Source organism: Peromyscus leucopus, chromosome 11, assembly GCF_004664715.2.
Source record: "Peromyscus leucopus breed LL Stock chromosome 11, UCI_PerLeu_2.1, whole genome shotgun sequence".
Classification (NCBI taxonomy): domain Eukaryota; kingdom Metazoa; phylum Chordata; class Mammalia; order Rodentia; family Cricetidae; genus Peromyscus; species Peromyscus leucopus.
In genome coordinates, this window is record NC_051072.1 from 5892053 (window position 1) to 5915946 (window position 23894).

Here is a 23894-nt window from a genome sequence, read left to right on the forward strand (position 1 = left end):
TCCCTGCTCTCCCTTTCCTTTCACCGGGGCTCCCTCGGCCGTGATTTCTCCCTCCCCCCTCCTTCCTTCCCCATTGGAAAGCAAGATGGAGGCTCGCTGCTGCCGCCGGCGCCCGTGATCGCGGACGCTCCGCCGGCCCCGGCCCCCGCCCTCGCGTGTCCGCGCCGCTGCCCGCGCCCCGGCCGGCCACGCCGAGGCCGTGGCTCCGCGCGCCCGCCCCGCGCCAGGCTCGCGGCTCCCGGGCGGTGTCCTCGTCTATGTGGGCGCGCTCCTCGGGCCGAGCCGCCGCCGCCGCCCGCCGCCCCGGGGCTGTGCGTCCGCGCGCCGGGCGCGGGCAGCTGGGTGCTCGGTGCCGCCAGGCCAGGCGCGGGCAGCAGCAGCAGCTGGGTGCGCGGAGCTAGGGGCCCGGGGCCCGAGGCGGGCGCGGCCGCCGCCGAAGCCATGAGCGGCAGCAGCGGCGGTGCCACCGCCCCGGCCGCGTCCTCCGGCCCCGCGGCGGCGGCCAGCGCGGCGGGCTCCGGCTGCGGGGGCGGCGCCGGCGAGGGCGCCGAGGAGGCCGCCAAGGACCTGGCCGACATCGCGGCCTTCTTCCGATCCGGTGAGTCCCCGCGGCTGCCCCGCGCGCTCGGCCGGCCCGGCGCGCCCCGCTCTCCGGCCCGGTACAGCCCTGCGCGCTCTCGTTCCCCGTCGCCGCAGCGGGGCTTAGCGATCCACGGCGGCGTGTCAGGTTGCCCACGCCGCCCGGGTGCTGCGGCTTGTCCCGGGCGCCTTCACTCGCCTTCCCGGCCCTCGCCCCTCGTGCCGGGGTGGACACCCCTCGCCCTCCCGCTGCAGTGGCCACGGCCCCGCGGGTTGGGGCGCCGGCTCTTTGTCTCTCGCTGGAGGGCCGAGGAGGCGGCGGCGGGGACGGCGTGGGCGGAGGCCGGTGTCCCGGAGGACGAGCTTCACCGGGGCCGGGGACAGCGGGGCTCTGCCCTGTGCTGGCCTTTGGGCCGCTGGTAGCTGGACCCCCGACCCCATTATCAGCGAGTGTCTTGGCTCGGGGTTCTAGCCTGTCATCTCGTCTTGGCGTATGGTTCTGTGACACGGGGGCAGCCATCGCACCTCGGCGCAGGGACCGAGGACGGTGGCCGAGCTGAGGTGGCGGTCGGATCGGCGGGTCGAGCCATTGTCTCCGGGGGAGGCCCGGGAAGGACATCTGGGACCGCGGTGGCCCTGGGGAGAGGTGCAGGGCTGGGGCTCGCAGACATGGCGTGGGTGGCGTGGACCTGGAGGCAGTGCCGGGTGGCTCGGGGTCCGCTCTGGCGAGCCGGGGTTGGCCGAGGAGGAGGAGGCTAGCGCGGAGCCCGGCGAGCAGGAGGGGCGCGGGTGTGCGGCTCAGGGGGCGTGACGGGGCGTCCCGGGGACCCCGGTGACGGCGCCTCCTCCTGGCCCGGCCCGGCCCAGATCCCGCGCGAGCCGGGCTGGCGTCCGCGCGTCCCGTGTCCCCGCGTGCAGTCCGGTCTGTTGGTGCGTCCCGGAGGCGGCCGGGGGGACTGCAGCTCGGGGAGCAGTCCCTGGCGGGCTAGGCTCGGGAGTGAGGAGGATGCAGACTCCGCGCTGGAGAGCTGGAGACAGAGGTCCAGGTCGGGTCCCGGAGAGGCAGGAGGGCCGGGGAGGGCGCGGGCGGCTGTTCGCTGGTCTCCCGGAGGACTGCTGGGAGAGCCTCGGGGCCTGGTGAGCGGCCTGCACCGGGGTGAGCGCGGGAGGTTGATGGCTCAGGCTCTCGGTGGCTTCTTTCAAAGTCAGTTCCCAAATTGGGTGAGATCAGGGCGGCAATCTGGGTCACTGGGAGCTAGCAATTGAAGCGACCAGCCTTGGGCGAGGCAGAAGTTAGTAGGGCCGTTAGATATCTGGTGTAGTTCTGTCTTCTTGATCTTTGTCTGGCTGGGTTATTTTTGATTCATCTTAACCGATTGGTTATGACTAGACGTGACACATTCCGTCTCTGTGGTGTCAGCTTGGGTTTAATACACTCCCCAGCACTCCATCTCCCGTGAGGTCCTTGGAGAAAGCCGAGGTTTAGAAAAACACCAACTCCTTCAAATGAAAGCTTTAACAGTTTTTGAATCTATGTTTTATTTTTGGTGTGTGACTGGCTGGGTAGAGCAGAACTGAGCCATGCTTCCTCCATGCCCAGAAGCTCTCGGGTTTTTTGTTTTTTGTTTTTGTTTTTTTTCTTTTTCTATCATCTGTCACAGAATAATAGATTTTGTGCAGAATTCAGCTTCTTGATCTTAGAAAGGTTCTTGTACCCTAGAGATGGATTTTTAATTAATTAATTTATTTATTTTGGTACTGGTGATACTAGACTTTCTTAATGTCCTATGAACAGTTGAGGAATGGCTTATTTCCAAGATTCCCAAGACATGCTGGCCTTGATTGCCTCTCCTTCCTCTGTTCCTGCTCTTATTTTTTTCGTAGTCCTCGGTTGCCTGTTCAGTTTAGAGTTCCTGTCCAGGTAATGCCACTTCATTATTCCTTTATTTCACCCTCCAAAGTGACTAGACGAACTTCTCTTTTAGTTATTGACTCATAGTCAGGAGCGAGGGTAGATTTTTGGGTTGGCCTCAGAAGAACTATCCCATCCCAGGAGCAGTGTGCACCCCTTTTAGAAGTTCTTTCTCCGCTCTGCACAGCTCAGAATCGCTGCTCTAGGTCTTAGTGGTTGGCATCTGGGCCAATGGTGTCTAGTACAGGATGCAAAAGGGGCTGGTAAGTTTGGCATGGGCACCGTGGTTGTAAGGATGGTCTTGGCTGGGGACTTCATGGACTAGGGCAGTTAAGGTAGGAAACCCCAGGACAGAGTTGACTGAAGGTGAATGCTGAGCAGAATGAGTTGCCATCCATCTGTATTGTCTTTAAGATGTGCATACGGGGAAAATGTGTTCCCATTGACTGAGGAGGGCAGGTGGAGTGTGAACATTCTCCACGGTATCTGAGCCTGGCCCTGAGATTGCCAGCATGCCGGAGGAGACTAAGGCTTTCTCTTGCTCACCTTTCCCTCCTCAGCCCTGCAGCTGTAGTTGTCTGTCCCCCCTTTCTGTTTGTACCTTCTTGCTTCTTTATTAAGCTTTATTTTTGTAGCCGTAGACTGAGACTGGTACCTGCAGTTGGAGGAACAGAACTTTTTAACGGAGCAGCTCAAAATAGAATGAGCTACTGTGTTACTTTCTTTCCCTCCGTGGAGGTGTTTGAGTAGAGATGCTGCCACCTGCCAAGATTTGGAGGTGGGGGCTGGGAACTGGGTGTCTACCCCAGAGAGTGGGGGAGATAGCCCTTGAGGACTGTTCCCCTTCCCTGGGAATGCTGTGGTCCCTTCACAGCTGTTAGTGCCTCCACATTGTTTTGCAGTTTTCTCTGAATTTCAGGGCAGGAGTCCCCCAGCATCCATCCCACGTAAGGTCTCACTTCCTATGATGCTATTTCATTCTCCTTTAAATGCTTTATTGAAGAAAATTCCCTACTCACTTAGGTAATCCTGATCAGCCACTCTCCGGCTTGGCATATCCTGGCAGGCCTATTGGTGCTAAAGTGGGTTGAGTGGGTGGCTAGCAGGTTTTTGTTTTATTTTGTTTTTTGCATATGTCAGTGGAATTTGGACTTCACCTTTCTTTGTTCGGAGTGGAACGTTGAAAAGGATAAGGAAACCTTCAAAACCAAACCAAAACACAGAGATCCCACAGAATTGAGCTGGACCAGCTTTCAAATTTTACGGACGAGGCGTCAGACTTGCAGGGAGGTTGTATGACTTTCTCCTGGAGTGGAACTGGGTAGAGGTGGGACCAGGGCTGAGAACCCTGAAAGGACTCCGGTGCTCTTTCCCGGATGCCTATCATGGCCAGGATGTTGCTTACATTAGTTCTCAGTGCCCCTGGGACCAATCACTTTTATTGCCAATCTATTTTGGGTCCCTGTCCTTGTGGTAATAAATCATTCTTTCAGAGCTCCACATTTAACCTTGCTAGAGTGTGTGTATGGGGAGGGGGCACTTACATAAATGCATTATTTTTAACCTGCCTGGCATGCTTTTGGTTGGCGTTAAATGAATGTGTGGAGAACAAAGGTTTGTGGTTATTCTGAAGCCATCATGCTGGGTTTCTCTCTTATGAAGTCTTATTCTGGATGCCTTTCTGCTTTCCTAGGATCTGTGAAGAGAATTGAGTGTGTCACTTTGTGAGGGAGCAACGTGCTTTTTTTTGGTTTTTTTAAATGCTTTGATATGATGGGTTCCTTATGGAGTACGAGCAAGCTTTTCTTCATATTTATGCTCTTAGTACCAGTTCAGTTGCAGGCTGCAGACTTGAGTTGCGTTCTGAAGCTTGGAAGCTGTGGCCGTTGAAGTTCTAAAACAGTGATTGTGTTCTGAAGTAGGTCCCTGGGACCCTCGACACTTTGAAAAGGAAAGCTGAAAAAAGCATTCCATGTTAGTGAATGCTGGCCTCTCCTTCTGAGGTGGTGTACCTACTGCTTTAGAGGGCTTTAAGGATTTACTTATCTAAAATGAATAAGTAAATCAATCCAGAAGTGACTTTCGAGAAATAACGTGAGCAGTAAAATTATCACTGAGAACAGCTTTCCACTGAGACATCGCAAACTGGCTTCTTGATGTGGGATATTGTATTTTTTTTTTCCCATTTGCAATTTAAGATTCAAGTGATGATTTAGCTGAAGCTATTTTAACCCTTTAAACTTTTCACCAAGATTTTTAAATGAAGTCAGTAGTGATGTTCAAAGTGAAATGTGGCTTAATTATGATTTTTTTAAAAGTATGATTGAAAAATGCAACTAAGGTAGTTTTTTAAAAGTCCCCCCCTCCCTCCCAAGGCAGGGTTTCCTCTGTGTAGCCTTGACTATCCTGGAACTTGCTCTATAGAAAAGGTAGGTCTCAAACTCATAGAGATTTGCCTACCTCTGTCTCCTGATTGCTGGATTTAAGGCATGTGCCACCACCGCCCAGCTTTAAAAAGACTTTTTGAATGTTATGATGAATTTGGAATTTGTTCTTAATTGAAAGTAAGAGGTAATGTTTGACGTTATCAACTTAAATAAACTATAGCTGATATTTATTTTGCTAACTTGCTTTACTCTGCACTGAGAAGATAAAATTTTAATCTCATATTCTTGGCAGAATTCCAGAGAAAAGTCAGATTCTTAATCAATAGCCACACTTACCTAGAAAAAAAAAAAGTCACTTATGTTGATAGAAGTGAGCTCTTTTATACTATTGAAAGCAGCAACGGTGACCTTCGTCATCCGTCATCAGTTCTACCATGGGGTGGTCTTTATTACCGTGAGTGCATTATCTTGACAGTAGCAGGCAGACAGGTCTTCGGTGGCCAGTGAAGTAAGCGTTTGGGTAGCAGCTCCACACCAGTGGAAGGACTTTTCTGCTTGGGTGTTCTGTCCCTTGTTTCTGCTTCTCTCTTCTCTGCCCCCCACACGTGGTGAACTGACCGGTGATTGAGGGATCTGCCTGGAGCACAGGTGTGCCTCGTGTCTTCACACGCACGCTTTATTTAATCTGACAGGGTGCAGCGGCCAGGAGGGGCCCACAGCTGGAGTAAGGTCCTCTGAGGAGCTGTTCGCCAGAACAGTAGGCCAGGAATGAACGCGTGGATGGGAAACTTCCAGTGACCACTGGGGAGCTCGCTGCTGCTTTACTTTGCAGCTGGAGCCGTTCTGGGATAGCCCATGCCTGTGTCTCTGGATTGATAAAAGCAGCCCAAGGCAGTGGGGGAAGGATGTACCAGTCTGAATGTGTGGCTCTCTCCTCTGCCTTCTGTCCCTGAGTCTTCCTGATCTCTGGCGTTAGATTTCTCCTTCCCCCAGAGAAATCTTGTCTTAACCAACACTCCACCAAACCCCAGCCAACCCGTACTTTACCTCTTATAGAGACCAGTATCTCCAACACGGCTCTCCCAAGGTTGTGATGTATTAGGGGTCACGGGCAGACCTTCTTGTTTATAGGAAATCTCGCTCTTAACATTTATGGTTAGTGTGTAAATATTCAGTTTTAATTCTTAGTCAATGGTAGAAACATTTAATTTCCCTCGTCGTTGTGTTTTGACCGTAATTTCCTCTTTCTATTCCCTATCCATGTAAGGAAGCCCCTTAAGATCCAGATCAGGCGCCTCCTGCCCTCTTGGGAAAGCTTGTATGCATGTCACTGGGGTGAGGAGCTAGTGAGAGGCTCACTTGGGGTGGAGCTGCAGGAAGAGGATGGCCTCTTGAACTGTCTCTCTCCCGAGACTTTGCCCCCTGTGGAGTGGTTCGTCTGATGGCACATGTGCTGTGGGGGCCAAAGATCTGTTGTTGATAAATGTACTTGACTTTCAGATCACTAGCCACATGGCTGCGATTCTCTTGGGAGGGGATTGCAACGTCACCTATAGACAAGTGTGATGTATTAAGTCCATCACCCCATTTGGGTGTTTCCTGGGGAAATAAAAATCCCTTCCTGGGTTTGCACGAGAAGGGTGGCTCGGGAGAACTGTCTGGCATGTCAGCAATAAGTAAGGTCTGGTACTTAAAGCCCAGGTCACTTGGCTTTCAGTACTGACAGTTAGCATTTCCGATGCTCTAAGTGTTCCCTCTCGGGTGGCCTCGGCTGCTGGGCAGAACAGGCAGAGTAGCGCAAGCCGCAGGGTCTGCAGCGCCCCAGCACTCCTGGCATTGAAGGCGGCTTTCTAGGGGTGAGTGGTGCTTTCAGAGACAGGCCGTCCTGCCCCTCTGTCCATGGAGCATCCCTGTGTTTGCTAACTTTGCAGCTACCCACTTCTCATTCTGAGGAGTGAGTGAATTGTTAATGTGTCCATATCTCCCCCACAGAAGGCCTGTAACCATAAAGTAAACAACTGTTCCTGAACTTGGAAATATCATTCATTCACATGTGCAGTTCACATGTAAAGGACAATCTCCGATATTTTTAGATAAGAGTTTTGGGTACTTTTTTCTTTGTTGGTTTCCATCTTTGTTTTGTTCCGCTTCCTCTTCTTACACTGACCTCATAATACCTTTTAATTTATTCATTTTTCTGTCTCTTTCTCTGTCTCTCTCTCTGTGTGACACACACACACACATACACACACACACACACACACACACACACAGAGAGAGAGAGAGAGAGAGAGAGAGAGAGAGAGAGAGAGAGAGAGAATGAGAATTTGACTCAAAAGCATACCTGTTATTCTGAATCTACCACACAAGAGCCGTTTAATTCCAGCCCAGCCCTCCAGGGAAAGCTGGTAGTCTGTTAGTATTCTCTCTTCCACTGGCCACTCAATGCTCTGATTTGTCAGGTGCTATGTAAGATGCTCTTTTTTTTTTTTTTTTTTTTGGACTAAAATCTCCTCTTCAGCATTTGGTTGGTGCAGTTTTGGGTTACAGATGAGCCTGTCAGCTTCTGAGCGTGAATGGCCTGCCCCATTTCCCTCTATAAAGACACATGTTCCCTTTATTTTCCTAACAGAGGGAGAGAGTAAAATGACCACTGTATGCAGCATCCTACAGAGTCTGGATTATCATTTTAAAATTTAATACGTAGGCTTTCTCGATCCCCGGCCATCTCGGTGGCTGGTCTTGGTTGGGGGCTGTCCCGCACCTAAGGCAGGAAGATGGTGGCCACAAAGAAAACGAAAAAGTCTCTGGAGTTGATCAACTCTAGGCTTCAACTTGTTATGAAAAGTGGAAAGTACATCCTGGGGTACAAACAGACTCTGAAGATGATCAGACAGGGCAAAGCGAAATTGGTTATCCTCGACAACAACTGCCCAGCCTTGAGGAAATCTGAACTAGAATACTATGCTGTGTTGGCTAAAACTGCTGTCCATCACTACAGTGGCAATAACATTGAATTGGACACAGCATATGGAAAATACTACAGAGTATGCACACTGGCTATCATTGACCCAGGTGATTCTGATATTAGAAGCATGCCAGAACAGACTGGTGAAAAGTAAACCAGGACATTTCCCTTTAATAAAACTTTACCAGAGCTCTTTAAAAAAAAAATAATACATAGATCCTTGGGTGTTGATGGTCAAAGCTATAATTTAGCAGTGCAGTACCAAATAAAAGTTGAGTGAAAGATTTCAGTATATAGCAAGCATTTCCCTGTGTTTGTTTGGGCTCTGTAATTTCGTTTCTGCTTCTTTTTTCTTACCTAATTCCAAGAGATGCTGCTTTCCTACAGATAACACAAGTAGCCGCAGATATCCAAGTGAGGTGTGATGGCCCCATTGTTTTATTCAACTCACATCTGTTGCAGACTACAGGGAAGTCTTGATTGAAGTGTGGTTCCCATGTCTTCGGCTGTCTGGACTTGGATCTAAGTGCTGGGAAATGTCTGTGGCTTTAAATGCAGTGTTAGAAGGGTGGGAAGGGCAGGGCGAGCCAGCCAGGGATGTTCCCTGGGCCATCACCATGTTATACATTATAATGAGCCCTCAGGCTTCCTGTCCAACTTAGGAAGAGAACAGGCGGGCATGAGGCGGACAGAGGCCTGGGAGCTTCCTTTGGAGAGTCTGTTTTCCTAAGTGACTGTGGGCGTCCTGACTTGTCTGTGTAGAGCTGTTTTGTTGTCCACTCTTCCTTTGCTGTTTTTCATGTATAAGCAGACTCTCTTGAGATACAGTGGTCGGGAGGAGGCTCATTTCTCCCATCTCTTTAGTGAGGCAATTCTTGGGCATTTGTTTTGGGCTCCACTATTTGTGAGGTTGGTGTTCATCAGCCTCACTTTTTCTGGTCTCCTCGTAGTTGATAGACAGCATGATCCTTATGGGATTTTCAAAAATTTTCAGTTTTATTTCTTAGCATTTAACAATTTCCAGAATTAAGAGAACAGAATTGAGCTGCTGTTTAGTGTGAAATTGTGGGTTACTTTTGACCCACAGTAAGTCTTTTATTTCAAAGTAACAAAGGTAATACAAAGGGCAGGTCCACATCAGCTTAATTGAATTGTAGCTTCATTGTTACTTTTGCCTGTTCAGGATGTTTAGTTGGCTGTGTCTTCACTGTTAATTACATTTAAAGTTACAGTTACTTGGAAGGGGAAGAAACCATTTTGAGAAGTCAGAACTCATACTCTGCAAAGAGCTTTACTCTGATTTCCTGCTTGTTACCATTTTACTGTTTGCCTTGTCTGTCTCTGTGTGGATTTAGATACATTGTTTCTGTACTGTTTTGGTTCTGAACCGTTTGAGAGTAAGTGGCAGATGTGGTAATGATGCCCATTGCCTCTGAATCAGTGTTTCTCAACTTGTGGGGTAGCACCTAGCTCACATACCAGATATTTACATTACCATTCATAACAGTAGCAAAATTACAGTTATGAGTAGCAATGAAATGATTTTATGGTTGGGGGTCACCACAACATGAGAAGCTGTATTAAAGGGTCACAGCATTAGGAATGTTGAGAACCACTGCTCTAAATGGTTCTGTATTTGTTTCTAAGAACAAGAAAATGTCCTGATGTAATGATGAAGATCAGGAAATTATTGTTACTACTTTTTTTGAGACAGTATTTCATTAAGTAATCTGGCTAGTCCTTGAACTTGTGATCTTCTTGATTTGCCCTTCTTGGTGCTGGGATTATGGGTCTGTAGCACTGTATTTTGTGAGTACAATAACATCACATAAATGTACCAACTTAATAAAATTCTATTTGTTCCAGAAATGCCCTTTTAACAATTAAGGAAAAAAAATAATGGTCCATGATCATTTTAGGGCCACGTATTACATTTAGTTTTTATAGGTCCATGGATGCCATTAATGAGACAGTCTCCTTAGTTTGTCTTCTCTGTTACCTTGATATTATTGAATGTTTGTAGTGATGACCGTCTGTCAGTTGAGATGTACTTATTAGATTCCAGCCAAGGGGTTTTTGTCAGGAGGGCTTCCTATAACACATGTCTAGGAGCAATCCCACTGCACCCAGCTGCCCCCTGCATCCAGTTGCCTCACTGTCATCCAGCTGCCCGCACATCAGCTGCCTCACTGCCATGCAGCTTTTCCCCTGCATCCAGCTGTTTTACTGCATCCAGCTTCCCCTTGCCATCATCCAGCTTGCTCATTGCATCCAGCTACTCCACTGTATCCAGCATGTCCCTTGCATCCAGCTGCTTCACTGCCATCCAGCTGCTTCACTGCACCAGCTGCTCCTCTGCATCCAGCTGCCTCCCTGCCCTCCAGCTGCCCCACTGCACCCAGATGCTCCTCTGCATCCAGCTGCCTCCCTGCCCTCCAGCTGCTTCACTGCACCCAGCTGCTCCTCTGCATCCAGATGACTCCCTGCCCTCCAGCTGCCCCACAGCATCCAGCTGTTCCAGTGTGGTGTGTCCCTTTCATCGCTTGGTTCAGGTGGTGACTCCAGGTCCCTTTGTAATTCCTTAGCATTTTGTGGGGAGATAATTAGAGGCTGGCTGTGCAAAACCCCCTTTCTTTCCTTTTTTCCGTTGGTTAGTTGTGGCGTCTCTTGTCGATTTGTCTGAATTACTTGTTACTCCATGGTTTGCCAAATGGTGCTTTTTCTAACACTGTCGTTCTTTGTTACTGTTTTCCCACCATAAGGAAGAGGCTTTCCCTCTGCTTAACTTAGTGTGTGGTGGGAAGCACGGCCTCCTGAGCTGCTTTCTGTGCATTGTGTTAGGTATAACCTGCCGTTGTTACCTCTCTGATGCTCAGATTGTCTGCAATTTGGGCAGTGGCTTCAGGCTGGCTCCTTTATCTTTCCTGACCTGTCTCCATCATTTTACTTTATTTTTAGCTCTTTCTCACTTCGTGGCACAATAACTAGTTCACGGATTATCTTGTTTTTTCCTCGCCCCAGCCCCGATATTACTGATTCATTTAGCAGAGTGGGCACTAAGTGCGCTCTTTGCCTGCACAGCCTCTCAGTGGACTGAGCTCGTGAGTGTGTGTCTAAATACTGCATAACCAAACACACACTTAACATAATTACACAGCTGCATTCATACTGAGGTCTCTTTCTGCACCTAACCGTAAGAAAACCCTGTGTTAGAATCGGGCATCGGGCTGACAGGGTGCTTTGTCTTGCTGGTTCCCTGTTTGTGACTCCACTTGGACTGTGAGGTGTCTGGCTTCTCTTTCCTCACATGCAGGAAGCAGTTGCAGAATGCTCACCGCTACAAGGTAATACACACACACACACACACACACACACACACACACACACACACACACCGTCTATCTTCACGTTGAAAATGGTGGTCAGCAGTCCTGGTCAGCCTTTGTTCCACACAGGGCCTTGTCAGGTCGTCATCCAAACAAACAGATAAAGCCGTGGTCTTCAGCTCCGCCTGCAGCGTGCTTTCCGGGATGCTAAAGTGCAGAGTTGAAAATCAGGAGTGGCCGAGAAGGAAGGAGGTTAATTTCAGATAGATACAGTTTATTAAAATGACACCTATGCCAGGCGGTGGTGGCGCACGCCTTTAATCCCAGCACTCGGGAGGCAGAGGCAGGCGCATCTCTGTGAGTTCAAGGCCAGCCTGGCTACAGAGTGAGTTCCAGGACAGGCTTCAAAGCTACACAGAGAAACCTTGTCTCAAACAAACAAACAAACAAACAAACAAAAAAACAACAACAAAAAAACCAAAAAAAAAAAAAACTCTATTAAAAAAATGACACCTATTATGGGGGAAAGTTGATCATCTTCTTCTCATTGTACACTAATTGCTGGAGAGAAGAACTAAGAAAGATTGTGTTAGATCAGTAAGAATGCCTATGAGGTGTCTGTGTAGGAGCTGGAGGGAGAATGATTGTGAACTGGATGAGGTTGGATTGCGCCCATATTGTCTCAGGACTCCAGTGCACTCTGCCACTTGAGGTCAGGGTCATGGCTTGAAGGTGCAGTGCGGGCTGCCTTCACTTGACCTTTCCCAGAGACCACCTGTGGTAAATGTAATGCAGTGAACTACTCCTGGTTCAGTGTGTGCTTTCTGGGAAGGATGTGAGTGTGTACATGTGTGTACACATATATGCACTCAGTTCTAGAACTCATAAAACGATGGGTGAGGGTTTTGTGTTATGGGCAGAGTATTTGCTCTTCTGGTATTGTTTACTTGTTTAATGATTATTATTTTTGCATTAAATCATAATGTGCAATTTTGGTCCTTCATTTGGGGAGATAGGCTTAATTTCATATATTGTGTTCTGCGTTTTCTACAAATATTCTCATTCTTGTTGTATAGCATTCTGGGAAATTTGGCTGCTGTACCTCCTGAAGTCCTTCATATGACTAAAACATTTTGTCAGAAAAGGGTAGCGGTTTCTTAACACTTTAAGAGAGCGGTTTTTGATGTTAGTCAAGTTGGAGAGTAGAAGGTCATGAGTGAGGGTGGGATGATTGCTAACAGGCCAGGCCTTCTTGGGGGAGGGCTTTTGGGAGGTGGTAGAAATGTTTCCACATTAGAGAATGGTCCTCATTTCACAGCAGTGAATATAGGAAAACCACTGATTGTATTCTTTAAATGAGGTGAGTTTTATAATACTTAAATACAAACCAAATGGTAGATACTCAGGTGTCTTCAGTTTTGGGGTGTTTTCTGTGATCCCCTTTGAGGGAGGTGATGATAATCCAGACAAATGCACGTGGAAAGAGAGCTCTCAGGGCTCTTTTTGAAGCCTTTTAGGACAGGCTTGAGGTTCCTGAGTGAACAGCGTCTCCTAGGAAAGGTGGACCAGAGTCCTCAGGGAAAGCAGCATTTTCCTGGCGATGACTCCCTCTCTGACTTTGTCTTGTGACTTGGTCCCAGCTAGGGAGCTCTCTCCTGGTCCCTCTTTGTTCCCTGGAATGGGGGAAAATCACTCTCTTTGACAGGAGATTATGGACCTGATTTGACCTCTGCTTGCAATGTGGTGGCATTTTTAGACTTTTGTAGACCTTGGATTCATTTTTTTAGTAAGTGTCAAATGAAGAGAATCTCCTTCCTGCTGATGGTCTCAGACCCAGTAAATTGGTTTTTTTTTGGGAAGGGAAAGGCCTGGCCGAGTAGGGTGGAACTGGCCATAGTTGGGTTTCCTACAAAGCTGTGGGGAAGTTGACAGAAGCAGCTTTCTGCTGTGTTCCTTCCTGCTGAGAGTGACGTTAGCGTGATGTAATATCACAGCCATGCCTCCCCGAGCGCTGCGTATGTACCGCACATTGGAGTCACTTTGGCTCACTCAGCATGGGGACCATGATATGGCGTATAGCTTAGATTCCCAAACAGAAACCATTAATTTGCAGACAGGCATATATACTCAGTGGCAAGAATTTTCATTGTACGTGCTGTGGCGTTCAGTGGACACTCCGTACAGTTGACACCCTGTACAGTGTATTTTAACCTCACTTGAAAGCAGGCATCTCAGGAGGAAGACAGGATTTTATTTGGCTTTGAAATTGCTTTTGGGCATGGTTCCTCAAAGAAATGAAGCTCCAAGACTTGTGTTCTTTGTAGCGCTTTGACATTCTCTGTTCTGGTGTATACATTAAATGCACATAAAGCAGGCTGGAGGGCGTCCTCTGTGCAGAGTACCTGCACAGGGGCCAGAGGCATAGGGACAGAGCCTCTTAGCACAGTGCCTCCTGTTGGGCGGTGACCTTCCTGAGATGCATGTTCTGTCATTGGTGTTTCTTGGTTCCAAATGTCTAGCTTAGCATTCGTTAGCACTTGAAGTGGTTTTCATCTTCAAAGGACTTTATGGGCATTATTTAATATACATGACACTGTAATGAATGAGCTGTTTATCCCCTGAGCAGCGTCAGTATGCCGGGTGCCATACAGCTGGAGAAGACAAAAATAATGTTCTGTCCAGTGGGAGTTTATAGTCCAGCGAGGCAAGATGATTAGGCAGGTTGTTTTGGCCTCCTTTTAAAATGTGCTGGGGAATAATGTAAAAGTTAAAATTAAAGCGATGATCGGTGAGCACGGGCTATGTAATTGAAATTGCCCTCAAGGTGAAAATGAATTTTGAGATGCTCTTAAAAAGACACGGCATGTTAGGTCTCATTTCTCACACGTTGCTTGGTGAAGTGGTGTCTTCCTCAGCTCTAGGCTAAGGCGGCAGTGTAGACCAGGCAGGATCAGTCTCCGCTCTCCCCCTCCCCCCCATCCCCAGTGCCTGCTTTTATTTGCGCTGTGTTGAATGCTGCATTGCAATGGAGATCACACGTGAGGGCTAGTGCATGTCTGAGCTGCAGACCTGAGCTGCTCTCTCCCCAGCCTTGGCAGAGCCAAGGCTCCAGGGAGACTCGAACTTGTTGCCCTGTCAGCATGCCCTGCACTGTACCCAGTACCTCTTTGTGGTTTGCTACAAGCTCTGTTGCCTTTGGGAAGCTGCACGTGTCTGTCCTGTGCGCGTTTCCTGTGGTCCATTGGTCTTGGCATGGCACCTGTGTACGGCTGACTTCAGCCCTGGTTCCTGTGTGTTGTAGTTATTCCTTCACTTGTGAGTGTGAGCTGTTGGGACCTCTGATCCCACTGTAGCTCGCTCCCAGGAGAAGTAGAGCGAGCATCTCCTTCCCGATTTATACCCACGTTCCTTAACTCAGACCAGTGCATACCTGGACTTTAAGACAGAGGCACTCTCCATCTAGTTCTAGGATAGCACCCTGGAATCTGCACATGTAGACAGCGCCTCTAGGCTATGCTAAAGTATAATTTAACTAGTTGAGGGTTCTGGGGATATATCTGTCCAGTTATGTTATAATAAAGAAACATCTGAGGCCAGTACTTATCAGGAAACTGTGTCTATTTACCTCACAGTTTTGGAAGCTGAAAGTTCCAACCTCAGTCTCTGGAGAGGGCCCCTGACTGCTTCACATCTTGGCAGTTAGCAGATGATGAGAGCCCTTGCAGGCAGTGGAAATCCCACTGCAAGACAGGAAGACAAAGTGATTCAGAGTTCAGGCTCACTCTCCATAGCTACTTCTCTCAAGAGAACTAACTCAGGGCCTCAGGAGAACTACCTGAATCCCTTCTGAGGGCAGTGCTCCCAGTGACCTGGGAATTTTTTGTTAGGCTCCACCTCTTAAAGATCTATCTCTTATCAATATGACCACACTGAGGACCAGGGCTCTAGATGCTGTATGTATCCATATCCTTTAGGAACAAGACATTTACGTACTCTAGCAGGGCACAGCCGCTACTGAGTAAGGTGTGATGAGTGCATTGTAGACCCCTTCCATCAGTGTACCTGGAGCAAGTGAAGAGCCTGAGTACGGCTGTCTATGAGGTACACATGCTTTGTGAAGGAGAAGACACAGTTGGGCCCCCAAACTAAGAAGTGATAGTTGCCATAGAGATGTTGCACAGTTCTGAAGGAGATTGGAGCCATCACCTCGGAAATTATCAGAACAGATGGCTTGTCATCTACGTTCTCCCAGCCCAGATTCTTTATACTGATACTCAGAGCACCGCAAATGCCAGCTCTTTGTTCTTTGACTGTGGAGATGACCGAGTTCCTACAGGAAGGTCTGAAATGGGCGATATATGCCCTAGAAGCAGTTACAGGTGGGGGTGACGTAGGGTGGGGGAGTATTTGAGGCATCTTGGAATGGCCTCTTTAACTCGGCCCTTAGAACACATATACAATTTGTATTTTTTTTTTCAGTTTATGCTTTTTTAAAAATAAATTTCACTCTGTCTCTTGTTATTACTATTTTTGATGCTGGAGAATCAAACACAGGATCTTGTGCAAGCACCCCAGCAATGAGCTACATTCTCAGATCCTTCACTTATTATTTTGATAGCATTAGTCAGGGAGGTGTATACACACACACACACACACCACATATGTATATTGACATGTATATGTATTATATGTATCTGGTAAATGAAATGTGTGTGTGTGTGTGTGTGTGTGTGTGTGTATGTTTTGATTTGGAGGTCTCAGTGTGTAGCCTTGGTCGCCTGCCTTGAAACCATACTTCTGTCTCATCCTCCCAAGTGCTGCGATTCTAGAAGAGCACCACCAGCACCTGGCTAGTCAGGGATCATTTTATCTCCTGACTTGATAGAAACCGAGATGTGGTAACAGAGGTTTGTTGGAAAAAGAATATTGTAGGACCATTTTAGGTTTAGACAATACATTTATTTCCAAGATGTTGTCATATATGATCAGCTGAGTAAAGGGGATTTTTTGTAAGGTGGTCTTTCTGAGGTTTTTAACCTTTTCTGTTATGTCCTGGAATGATATGACCTCTTGATGATTTTTCCTCCCCTTAAAAACAGTGGTCTTGGAAGTTGGAGAGATGGCTCAGTGGTTAAGAGCACTGGCTGTTCTTCCAGAGGACCCAGGTTCAATTCCCAGTACCCACATGGTAGCTTATGACTGTCTATACTGCCTGTTCTAGGGGATCTGACACCCTCGCACAGACATACATGCGGGAAAACCACCAATGCACATAAAACACAAATAGATTGAACACCCTTTCTGAGGGAGCTTGACAGAGTTGGCAGATAACACAGACACTCACTCCGTGCGGCCCGTTGTTTCTGGTTTTCACCATGACTACAGAGAGTGGATAGGTGCTAAAAACACTCCACACTAAGGAAAGGATAATGCTGTTAATGTCACTTAAAAAAACAAAACCAAAAAACCTAGGTTTGAAGCACTGGTCATTATAAATATAGCTGTAGATTCTTATGTGCTGAACATATTTAGAAATCTTTTTTCTTTTTTTGGTTTTTTCAGACAGGGTTTCTCTGTGTAGTTTTGCATCTTTCCTGGAACTCACTCTGTAGCCCAGGCTGGCCTCGAACTCACAGAGATCCACCTGCCTCTGCCTCCCTAGTGTTGGGATTAAAGGTGTGCGCCACCACTGCCTGGCATATTTAGAGATCTTATAGGCTTTCCTGCATTCATTCTCATGAGTTTTACTGTGTGTCATCCATCAATAATTATTTGCTACAGGAACGAACAAGTAATTTTTGCAGTCTCCAGATCTTTCTCCACTGCCGATGTCTGGCTCTGCGTTCCTGTCGATTGCTCCTCTGCCCATGGAAGGGCCTTTTGCTTCTCTGTTCTGTTTTTCTGCTACCGGATTCCCATCTTCTCAGCAGAGATCCGTAGCCAGTTAGCTTGCCTCTGTTGGATGTAGTAATTCTTCTCTACAGTAACTCATTCAGGTGATTCTGTCTTTGGACACTTTCCTGCCAACGATAGAAAGATTGTTTTAAAGCACTCGGGAGGCAGAGACAGGTGGATCTCTGTGAGTTCGAGGCCAACCTGGTCTACAAAGTGAGTTCCAGGAAAGGCACAAAGCTACACAGAGAAACCCTGTCTTGAAAAAAAAAAAAAAAAAAAAAAAAAAAAAAAAAGCTTATCAGAACGCCTCTGGGAGCCCTTGACTAGCTAGCATGTAAGAAGCCCTGCGTTTGAATCCCAGCACTATATAAAATCATAACTTGAGACTAGCCTTGGCTAAATGAAACAAAAGCCGCCACTGACCGTCACCAAAACTCATCTGGAAAACAGTTTTAACAGAAAGGCTCAGCCGTTAGAGTGAGAGAAGTGTGGGAATAAGCCACAGTTTCTTGGGTGAACATGACACACCCCTTGGCGAAGTTGGCTGGGCTGCCTGCTAACGAGTCTGCGGCAGAAGGGGTCAGTGCCCGTCCCAGGGATTAGAGGGAAGTTGTCCCGATGTTGGGATGCCTGACTTGAGAGGTCAATGGTGTTGTAAAAGTTGGTGGCTTTGTTGTGTCTGCCTTTCCGCAGAATACTTAGGGAAGATCCAAACAGTGGCCTCTCAGCTAACCAGACCACTGTTAACCTTTGCTCAGCCTCTTGCCCCCTGGGGTTGGTAGGACTCGCCTTTCCACTGGGTCGTTCCCTTGTTTGTCAGCTCCTCGACGGGAAAGAAGTCCGCAGTGTGTGTTCGTCAAATGCACCTTTTTACACATGGCTCCATATGCTGAAATAAAGGTCTGTTTACATGTCGAGTGACTTACAAAATACCAGCAGCATGTAGGGCCCTGGAGAACTGTGCATCAGGCATAGGCTGAAGCAGGATGGATGGCCTTTTCATGGTGGTCTGTGGATATGCAATGGTGAGGACCCTGGTTCCCAGTAAACAAAGGACTGTGAAGAAAAGTGGGTGAATTCCAGTGGTCACTACGACCCTACACTGCCCTCTTTAGCTTAGCCTCCCTGTGGCCATGTTTTCATTTTATTTTACAGTTGTCTATCCACCATTCGTTTTCAGGCTCAGGGTTTCATCTACTTTTCCAAGGGACTTTCCTCATTCAGGAGAGTGATTCACCCACAGGTCACTCTCCCGGCCTCTGCCCTTCTTAAATGCTTTCTCTGCCAGGAAGTAAGCTTTCCCAAGAGGCCCCAGGCCCTGTAAAAAGCTGTCAGAAACCCCTCCTTGAGAGCTGTGTTGACTCTGCCTGGTGGTGTCATTCTTAGGTCTGTGCCTGGGTGTTCTGGCCTCCAGAGGTGACAAGGCAACAGAGTGGCCAGGGGCTGCTGGGCGCACCTACGCACTCTAGCTTGCTGAATGCTTTTCTTCCCAGGATGAACACTTTATTTTCTCTTAGTGTTTTCTTTCTCCTGTGTTTTTATCTTCTCTCTTTGACCCTGGTAGGTCACTGATCCACAAGGAGGTCGTATGTCGTGTTGTCACCCCCCCCCAAGGAATTTGGAGAGATTACTGAAAAACAGTGATTCTCAACCTGTGGGTCGCGACCACCACAGGGGACAAATATCAGATTTCCTGAACATTAGATTACTTACACTTCAATTCGTAACAATAGCAAAATTACAGTTACGAAGTAGCAATGGAATAATGTTATGGTTGGGGGTCCCCACAACATGAGGAACTGTATTCAGGGGTCGAAGCATTGGGGGGGTTGAGAACCCCTGCTAGAGTCGGCTAGATTCTGTGTCAGCCCCTCAGCAGTCATCAGCCGGGAGGAGAGCTGTGCCTTCTGGGGGCCGCACACTTCCTTCCCTCGGAGTCTGAACGGCTTCCCCTCCTCCTGTCTCTGTGCCTGTGCCTGTCGCCTGGCAGTCGCTGGACTCACTGTCTTTCAGCTTGAACTTACCTCTTTAACCAGTGTTACCGGAATTACAATTTGCATTTGTTATGATCCTGGTGAACTTGGTTTAGCACAGAAACCTGATGGCCATCATTTTTTTTTTTTTTGGAGTAATTTAGTCCCTTTTGTTAAACTGCATTATTTTTTGAAAATGATTTTGGCTCACCTCTGCCCGAGCACATGTAATTTCTTCTTGATATTCTATTTCCCAACTGTACTTGCTGTTGAGCGTGAATCTCCTCCTGTTTGTGCCCCTGGTGCTCGGCAATGAGCAAGGGATGTCGTGTCCCTGACCTGGGGGACCGGTTCCCTTCCTGTATTGGGAGTCAGGTGTTCAGTGGTTAACTATTGAATCAGCAGACTTGGGCAAAAGTCCCAGACATTTTATGGTATGATGTCTGTCCTCACTGCTAAAAAATTTTGTGGGAACAAAAGAAAGGAAGAGAGAGTGAGCGAGCGAGCATGTTCTTGTAGATGAGGAGTTCAGGGGGAGGCTTAATGGAAGGTTGGTGGAAGAATGTCCCCTGCTTGCTTGTTCGTGTTGCTGCTAGTGACAGGCTTAGTGCTGTTCACTGCTGCTAATGGGTTACAGTCCTGCTCTGTGCCAGGGCTTCCAACTCTTGATTGGCAGGTGCACTGTGGACCTGATTGGTCTTTGCTGATTGGTCCTCAGGGTGGATCAGTCACAGTGAGTAGGTTGTGGAGAAGTCCTGTTACCAGGTTTCCTTTGAGATTTGAGCTCTCATTGCCTGTGGCTGTGTTTTGGGTGTCCATGTCTTAGTGATCACATAGCGGACAGGTAGTTTTAGGGAAACAGTAGCACTGCGAAGATGTCTGAGCTCTTGGAGAATATTTTTATGGGAGTATGTTCTATAAGTCAGTCAGGAACGTTCGAGGCCCTTCTCTGTCTTCCTCTTCTTTGCACTTTAGTTCCATATCTGGGACTTCGCCTCACCCCTCCTCTCTCCCTTGAGGCTTTATTTATGTCAGTCCGAGAGCAGGCCACAGGGCCCGTTAAAGATGCGCGTAGATATGAGGCCAACCCAGTTTTTCTCATAAGTAGGTCATGTTGTTTCTACTAAGTAGGATTTCAAAAACTCCTTAAAGAAAAAGTATTTTAAGGAGGAGTGACCAGCATCTACTCTCAACCTTGTTTATGGGACTTGCCAGGAACATGGTGGTTTCTGGGAATGTGTGGGGAGCAGGAACAGCCACAGGATTACCAGGGCCTCCTGTGTCCACACCAGTAGGCCAGGTGGTGGGCCTGGAATGAATACCTGGTCCCTGGAAGTAGATGACTTCGAATGAGCACTGTCCCAAGGAGTGTGTCGTGGACCTCTCTCTCTCTCTCTGAACTATGAACTCTTGCTTTTCCTGGTGACTAGAGAACAACTTAGATCTTGCAGGTCTTCCTGAATAAACCTTTTATCTGCAATGTCAATCATCTGGTACTAGTGTATTCAAGCCCTCGTGAATCAGGAAAAAATTACAATAGGATTTGTCAGCCAGTCCCCTAAAGAATCCTTGGAAAAATTTTTAGGGTTCTAATATTTTTAAAAATTGTTAGGAAGCCTGACTAGCTATGGAAAGTGGCTGTGTTCACAGGTGTAATATTCATGACTCAGATTAGCAAAGTGCTTTATCATTGGTTCGAGGGCTGGGTCCTCAGGTGTCATGTGTCTGCCTTGTAAGTGAACTTTATGTGTGGTTTACAGAGCAGAATGCAAGAGATATGCTTTAGGAAAGTTTATATGGTCTCCCAGTAGGTGCTTCTCACACAGGTGAGTCCCCGAGAGGTTCTCAACATATACCATCTTTTAATTTAGTTAATTAGTTAATTATTATTTTTTGATTTTTGTCTTTTTGAGAAATGGTCCCACTATGTAGTTCTAGCTGTCCTGGAACTCTTTGTGTAGACTAAGATGGTCTCAAACTCTCGAAGATCTACCTGCCCAAGTGCTGGGATTAAAGGTGTGCACCACCACACCCCACACATACCATCTTTTAGAAGGTGGCCATTCTCCAATGGATTTGAGTATTTTTAAAAATGTATTTGGTTTTTAATTGTGTGAATGTGTGTGTGTGTGTGTGTGTGTGTGTGTGTGTGTGTGTGTATCTGTGTGTATGTCTCGAATGTGTGCAGAAGCCTGAGGAGTCTAGAAGAGGTCCAGAAGAGTAAACCACTTGAGTTATTAGTAGTTGTGAGTGCCCTAATGTGGGTCCTGGGTCCTTGGGTTCTCTGCAGTAGCAGTTTGTGTCCTTTTTTTCCTTTTTTTTTTTTTTGCAACAGGGTTTCTCTGTGTAGTTTTGGTACCTGTCCTGGATCTTGCTTTGTAGACCAGACTGGCCTCCAACTCACAGAAATCCGCCTGGCTCTGCCTCCGAGTGCTGGGATTAAAGGCATGCGCCACTACAGCTATGCTTAACTGCTGAGCCATCTCTCTGATCCATGTCCATGGATTGGCCACATAATAGCAATGATATAGTTTGGTATAGAACTATTCATTTTCCCCTTATGGTTGATTTCAGGAGGGCTGTGTTGATTTTGTAGAGTTGCCAGCCAACTTTGTATTATTGGGGCTTTGCTTTCTAGTGCTGTGCATACGTGTGCACATCGTGTCCTCCCACTCTTTCAGCTGCTGGTCACTTTGATGGTGGGTGCCATGGTTTTGCTGTGTTTGCAGTTTGAAACACTCACTTAATGTCACTGTGTATGAGGATCGATCTTTTACTCCAGGGACAATGTATTGAAATACAGAAGTGTCGCTGCAAGTGTCACCAAGAAACCCAGGTCTGTCTGGAAGTCCTCCTAGGGCGGGCTTTGACAGTGGGTTGGGGAGGAGCCGTTCTAGAGGGAGGTCTCTACAGCTTCCCAAGCCTTGGCTGATGGCCAGCTCTGAAGGCCGGCCAGTGTCCTTGCAGCTTGTGTCCCCAGAGAATCTACTCAGAAGGTAATCTTGGTCACCACTGCTGGTCGAGTTTTGCTTTTTAGCTGTATTATTTGAGGTGGGTGCATGGTTTTCAGTTTCCTGGCCTTTGTTTTGGGCAGAATTGGAGAGAGCTGTCCTGGCCTGTTTGTGTTCACCACCTCTGTTATAATTTCAGGGGCACCATGGCTGTCTTTTTTGTTTGTTTCTCCATTTTCGATGGAAACTCTCCCATTTTCATTTTTATCCTGCCTTAGTTTTCTGTTACTGTGATAAAACACCCTGACCAAATGCACCTCGGCTTACCACATCTTGATGGCAGTCCATCACGAAAGGAAGTCAGGGTAGGAACTCCAAAGCGTGAATCTGGAGGGGGTGCTGATGCAGAGGCCATGGAGGAGTGCTGCTGACTTGACTGGCTTGCTCCCCAGGGCTTGTCTCCCCAGCGGCTTAAAGCATAGTCAGCCCTCCCACATCTGTAATCAGTCAAGAAAATGCACCCCCCCATTTTCTCAATTGAAGTTCCCCCCACCCCAGTGACTAGCATGTATCAAACTAGCTGGTACCTATACTGTGTCCTTCTTCCTGCAGATTTATTTTTTCACAGTTCAAGAGTTGCATTTTTAAGACCTCTTTCCTCTTCATTGGGTGTATGTGAGTCTCTTCCCCACTGGGTTCAGAGTCCGTTAACAGGGCTAAGATGAGTGGTGTGTAGAAAGGCGGGAAACCTGGGTTGTGTTGTGAGTTTGCCGCGGAGTCTCCGAGAGGAAGTTGCGCTGTTTTATAAATTCTTACACACTGGCTTCCCTTGTGAGCAGTTATCAAGCTTCTGACGTTCTTTTTATTACACTGGAGTGTTTGCAGTATTCTCATAAAACACGTGGTGGAATGCAGCCTAACCTGTTTGTTGTAATTCCAAGCGCAGTGGTAAGAAAAATGTTTCCAAGTGTAATTGTAATTTCTTTTATTGGGTTTATCCTGAGGTTTTTTTTTTTTTTTTTTTTTTTTTTTTTTTTTTTTTTTTTTTTTTCTTTTTTAAAAGAGGACCACCCACCAGTAGATTCAAATCTATCTTTGGAAATTTGAAAGTCATGGCATTTTTAGAACTAACTTGAAAATATCTGTAAGTTGATAATATTTGCATAATATAATCATGCTGAGCTGAGAGTAGACTTGGGTAATTAAAACATTTAAGAAAGGGTTTATTATTCAAACCTAAAGGTGGGCAGTTTTCACAAAGCAGAAAGCTGGTTCAAGACTCAGGGCCCAGCCGATGTAATAGAAAGTGGACGAAGGTACCAAGAGCAGAGCGAGGCAGGCGGGCATAGGGCACTTCGTGGGCACTTAGGAAATCATCTCTGGAGCTCATTCATAGTCTAGGGTGAGTATTCCATATGTCAGACAGACGGATTTTCCACATATGCCAGACTGATGGACTTTCTGTCTTTGTAACTTGTCCTGGGAGGCTTTTTGTTTTGTCTCATATTAGTTATGGAAAAGTTGAGAACACCAACTCTTTGTGATAAGTTTATAAGCTAAATAATATTTAGCTTTTTTCTCTCTTTTTTTCTTTTGCAGGAGAGAAAACATAGTAGTTTGGGTAAATTGTGATGAGGAATTTTTGGTTTTGTTTGCAAATGTGCAGGTATTTTGTTTTTCATCTTTAACTTTGTACCATTATCCTTTGATTTAGTTACTAATTAAACAGTCTTTACTGCTCATTCACTCAAGGCATTTGATGAGACAAAGTATGGCTAAGTAGTCAGTAAAACTAAGACATCTAATAAAGTGGATTCGTGGCCCTTGAAAGGAAATACCATACATTGTGTGTGTAGGTAGAAAATTATATTTCCAAGTTTATTTGTTTTTGTGTATGAGTGTT

At 47.2% G+C, this 23894-nt stretch overlaps 2 protein-coding genes across 2 annotated transcripts in view; both read left to right on the top strand.

Moving 5' to 3' along the window:
* Positions 1-441: 441 nt before the first annotated feature.
* Trio (trio Rho guanine nucleotide exchange factor) overlaps positions 442-23894 on the top strand; it is a 317342-nt gene continuing 293889 nt past the window's right edge. Inside the window, 1 exon segment of the mRNA XM_028868161.2 lies at positions 442-598. Coding sequence (XP_028723994.2) covers positions 442-598 — 157 coding nt within the window.
* LOC114692442 (60S ribosomal protein L30-like) lies at positions 7173-9394 on the top strand. Its single transcript, XM_028868162.1, has one exon. The coding sequence runs from the start codon at positions 7656-7658 to the stop codon at positions 7998-8000; it is 345 nt and encodes a 114-aa protein (XP_028723995.1). The 5' UTR covers positions 7173-7655; the 3' UTR covers positions 8001-9394.

Excerpts from the sequence above, each read along its gene's own strand:
- LOC114692442 (XM_028868162.1), top strand. The coding sequence starts at position 7,656 with ATGGTGGCCACAAAGAAAACGAAAAAGTCTCTGGAGTTGATCAACTCT.